General features: G+C 61.9%; 1 protein-coding gene across 1 annotated transcript in view; it reads right to left on the reverse strand.

The window, feature by feature from the left end:
* Positions 1-3,402: 3,402 nt before the first annotated feature.
* The window catches only part of RNF208 (ring finger protein 208), a 2,791-nt gene continuing 1,123 nt past the window's right edge, over positions 3,403-5,070 (reverse strand). Inside the window, exon 2 of the mRNA XM_019621331.2 lies at positions 3,403-5,070. This exon is cut by the window's right edge and continues 59 nt beyond it. Within this exon, the coding sequence (XP_019476876.1) occupies positions 4,526-5,070 (545 nt within the window). The 3' untranslated portion in view covers positions 3,403-4,525.

Consider the following 5,070-nt stretch of genomic DNA (forward strand, 5'->3'; position numbering starts at 1 on the left):
GTTCGGCTGCCTGCCCTGCGTGCGTTACCCGCACGGCCTCATCCGCGCGCTGGGGTGGCTGCAGGGCCGCTGCCGCTGCTGCTACCTCCTGCTGCTGGCCCTGCTGCTGGTGGCCGAGCTGCTCAGCCTGCTGCTCATCTTCCTCCCCATCGTCCTGATGGTGCTGCTCTTCCTCATCCTTGATAAATAGCGCTGGGGTTGTGCCCCTGGGGGCTGCAGTGCTGCCGGTGAGCCCTGAGCAGGTGAGGCGGCCCCAAAGCCAGGCATTGCCTGCATCCTGTGGGGCACGGCAGGGTGTGATGCCACGGTGGATACGGGCAGGAGCTGGGCTCTGCCTGCCCGCACTGAGGGCGTGTCCTCGGAGGGGCTCTGCTGGCAGAGCAGAGCTGAGCTGTGTGTGGTTGGAACTGGTGGGTTGGTATTCTCCAAGTACGGACTGAAAATACAAATTGCGTTTGCACCACGATGAGGTCCAGCTGAATTTGGTGCCTGGTGGGGTGGCATGGTACTGGGTGTTGGATGGGGACGGGCATGGTGGGAGGTGCTGGGTGCTGAGTGCTGGTCCTGCTGTATGGCATCCTGAGAGGGAACATCTCAGCAGGGTCTGCATTCGCACTGCTCCTGGGGCTGAACAGAGCCTTGAGGAGAGGACAGGGACACATGGTGGTCTCCAGCCCTTTGGCAGAGGGCACCTGTATTCCCAGCACCCCACAGCCTCCAGCCCCACTGCATGGTGCCAGCCGGCACTGGTACCTTTCTCACACCTCTCACCTCCCCCTGCTTGGAGATAAGCGAGCAAACACCACTGTGCTCCCAACAGCTGCACACAGGCAGCGCTGGGCAGGACACAGGGGATGGGGAGGGGAGCCCATAGTGCTGCTCTTGGGACTGCTGGGCACCTCCTGCATGGCTGGGAAGAACCTCAGCACCAGCATTCCTCCTTGCTTCCCCATGCTGTCCCACCCTCTGCTCCCACCCTGCTACCTCCACAAGGCCTGCCTGGCACCGCTGTGCCCTGTGAAGTTTTGCAAGCAGCCACGTGCCTCCACTTTGCCCTCCTTCCCTAGAAATGCACTGCATGTCCCTGCACAGGGCTGTGACCGTGGGGACCTTAGGGCACTGTCACTGTGTCAGTGTTCATGACAGACAGGAGGGAGAAGGGCACCCTGAAATGGCTCAGGCAGAAGAGCAGACCCCCCGCCCTACACCCCCATCACACTGAGGGACAATTATTTATACAAAGTAGAGCAGCTCCATTAGGAGAAGCACAAGCTCAGCCTGGCTGGGGGCATTTTTTGGCTCTGTTGGGCCTGCAGGGAGGGGAGGGCTCGCCGGGGGGGTTCTGTCACCACATGGGACACCTGACGCATGTCCCTGCTCTACATTACGTTGTGGAGGGGACAGGTTTTCTGGGGCAAACCAGAACACAGCAGTTCCATGGGGACCAACATGGGAGCACCACACTCAGTGCCATCCTCCAGCAATCCGCTCTCCCCTCTCCAGGCTGGGGGCTGGAAGAAGGTGAATGCCCCCCAGGCTCCCAGAGATGGGGTCCCAGCTATGGGGCAGCAGCTCTGGGGAGCGCAGGAAGGGCTGTCCTGCAGGAATGTGGCAGCCGTATCTGTTCACAAGGACTCTGTTATATTTAGCACTGATAGCAGTCTGCTGAGGGCTGGGGGAGGCTGCAGAGGGGTGCAGGGCTCAACCCCCCAGAGCTGCTCCCACATGCACAGTGCCATGCGATGTCCCAAAGCCCTGTCTCCTCATGCACACCCCCTGTGGCCCCTAGAACCCCTCCATACACACTTCCCTGCAGCCTTCCCCTCACATCTCACCTGCCCCATCGTCCCCTTGCATTCCATAGTCCCTCTCCCCCTCCATCCCAGTCCCAACCCCACTGTCCCATGCCCCCACCCTCTGCCCTTTCACCAGCTCCTCACACAATTGTGTCCCAAATGCTTCACAGCCCCCTGCAGCTGATGGCAAGAGAGGGAGTGCCTGGTGTCCCCAATGCAGTGGTGTGACTATCCCCATCCCTGCACACCCACAATACCTCTCCCCTGGCAACTCTCTCTGAAGCTCTCTTGGGATTCTGGCAGGTGGCAGTGGGACACTGGGGCTGTGAGAAGGGTCGTGCTGGGCAGCACCCACGTTGCATGCCACCAGAGGCATGCACTGAGCATGCCAGTTCTCAGAGCTGGGGTTTTTAGGCCCCATGATGTGGGGCCAGTGCTGCCCCGGGATCTGTCCCAGCTGCTTAGGCTCTGTGCCACATCCCGTTATCTTTGCATCTTGGGGTTACACTCTGTTGCGCAAGGCTCCTGGAAGGAGCTGTTGCAAGCAGCTTCCTCCCTGCTCCCATGGCTGCCCTGTGCCAAGGTTCCCCATGCAGGCTGCACAGCAGCATTGTGCAACTTGGGCAGGACGGGGCAGAACTCTCTGTTATGTTTTTGCAGCCAGTAGAACTCAGCGTGCTTGGAAAATACAACATGGAGGGCCATAGCTCTGGCTGGTCACAGCTCTGGGAGCCTGATGGGGTTTGGGGTGCTGGGGCGCCTCTGGCAGGCTCTGAGTTCCCCCTACAGCTGGGACTTAGGTCCTGTCCTCTAGCAGCGTGCTTGGGCTCCTGCCCCAACGAGCACTTGTTCGAGGTTAATAGGTCTGGAGAAATGCTGGCGCCCAGCACTCAGCCCTGAAAGGCCCCATTTCTTCCTTAATTGCAACTCAAAATCAAATTAGTGGCATTAAATTTGCTCTGTGCCCAAGAGGTACCGCAGAGAGGGGAGGACACGCTGTACCCTTCATCCTTACATAACAAATAGGGCAAATCCCTGCTTGGAGGGCAGAGCTGCCCCAGGGCTGCACATGTGGGCCTTTGCTCCCTTTGGGGCACTGAGGAGTTCTCCAGGGCTGGAGAATTCAGCATTGCTCAGGGCAATGCGGTGTTCCTGCTGGAGGCGGGGTTGAGGCCATCCCACTACTGGTGCTGGATATGCAGCAGTGTGTGCCAGGCTGCATGGCACAGCTGCACATCTCTCCAGCGGCAACCCCACTGCTCGCTCGGGATAGGCACCAGGTGCTCCCTGCAGGTGCTGTTTGCTCAGGGTGCAGCCGCATGGTGTCCCATAGAACATCCTCCCTTGTGCCAACCCCCTGGTCCGGCCCTGCTCTTGCAGCGGTGCTCCTCCAGGTGCCCCCGTGTCCCTCCATGAGTGCCCATGGGGTTGCCATTGGGCGGGGAGGGGATGAACCAGAGGGGGATGCAGCAGCTCCTGCTCCTGGGGAAGCCCATCCTTGGGGTCCGCCCACTTCACCAGTACCCCACGGAGCACATGGGGACACGGTGCGGTGTCCCGCTGCTACGCAGTCCCACGGCCCCACAGCATCACACCCCGATACGCCTTCTCGCCCTTCGTTCCAATATAATCTTTATTGGGGAGACTGGTGGGGTTGAACAAGGCCGGGTATAAAACATGGTCATTGTCACAACCAGCGGCGGGAGGCTTTGGCAGAGCAGAACAGAATCGGGATCGGCCCCCGTTCCCCGCCCTCAGCTCTGGGCAGCAGGGCAGTGCCAGGGCATCACCTGCCCCCCCGCCCCGCAGCCCCATCCCCAGCGGGTGCTGTGCTCTGGGGGCTGCTCCCTGCTCCAGACATGTAGGGTGGGAGGGGGCAGCTCAATGGGGCCCCCGGCTCCCTCAGCCCCGGTGTCCTGGGGGCCGTGCTGGGGCTCAGCCTCCTGCCCCGGTGCTGCGGTGCTCGGCCCTGAGGGAGCACTTGCAAATTATGGCTTTTTTCTTTTTCTTTTTTCTTTTTTTTAGGTTTTTTTGTTTTTGTTTTGCTCTTTTGGCAGCAAACTTCCCCGTCCAGATGCTCTGGGGAAAGCAAGACCGTGCACAGGATGTGCTGGATGCAGGGTCCCTCGCAGCCCCGGGTGGGTGGACAGAGAACGGGTGCAGCTCAATGACTTTGTGAACACGTAGCGGCCTGGGACGGATGGGGAAAAATCCTCCAAAATGAGGATGAACAGGAGCTTTCCTCAAGGGCCGGCGGAGGGCACGGCCACATGTCTGCTCGGTGTGGCTGCGACTCGGGCGCACGGTGCGTGGCCTCTGAGACGAAAGCTTTGGCAAATAAATTACAGAGAGGGGGGCGGTGGGGCTATCCTGCTGCCCACTGCTGGGCACCGCATCTCCTGGGGACTCCACGGCCACGGGGCGATGAGATCAGTGCCACCATCGGGACAGCATCCGCTCCAGAGAGAAGGAGCCCGGGGGAGGGTGCTCAGTGCTGGGGATGCACAGGGACGTGCCGTGCCCCCACGTTCCCCTCCCCAGTACCACGGGTGCTTGGGGAGCTGCCACCGGCTCTGCGCCACGTCCCAAGGCGCAGCATCCCCATCGCCAGCCCTTGTCCGTGGCCGTGCTGAGGGTTGGTGCATCCCCACGTGCACGGAGCATCCCACGCCAGGCGCTGCTGGCACACGCGGTGCCGTCCTCTCCCTCCCGGGGCCGGGGCACGGGGCTCACATGATGGTGCAGGAAGACAGCGGATTTCGGATGTGGCAGGTGCAGGCGGCCCCGCAGTACTGGCGGAAGGTCTGGTAGCAGCTGCGGTCGGTGTCGCTGCTCCACTGCACGGGGTTGGTGGCCAGGGCCTCGGCCGGCAGTCTGTTCAGGATACTGGTGTTGACGGCCAGCGCCGCCAGCCCGTAGTCGGTGAAGAGCACGGTCTCCCGCTTGCAGGTGGGGCAGGAGATGAACTTGTACTTGGGGCACGACTCGTAGAGGATCTGCAGGCACTCCTCGCACACCGAGTGCAGGCAGGAGAGGATGCGCGGCCGCTTGTTGGTGAAGTTGTACATGTGGCCGCAGGTGGGGCACTCGAGGGGCTCGCAGGGCGTCGAGGGGTGCAGCACGTACTGGTTGACGATCACCTCGTCCGATGGCGGCTGCCGGTGGAAGCACACCTCCGAGCTGCCCTTCCGCTGGCCCTGGTACCCGCGCTCGCGCCGCGGCAGAGGGGGAGTCCGGGGCAGTGGCAGCGGCGCGGGGGCCGCATCCAACGCCG

This window comes from Meleagris gallopavo, chromosome 19, assembly GCF_000146605.3.
Source record: "Meleagris gallopavo isolate NT-WF06-2002-E0010 breed Aviagen turkey brand Nicholas breeding stock chromosome 19, Turkey_5.1, whole genome shotgun sequence".
NCBI classification, from domain to species: Eukaryota; Metazoa; Chordata; class Aves; order Galliformes; family Phasianidae; genus Meleagris; species Meleagris gallopavo.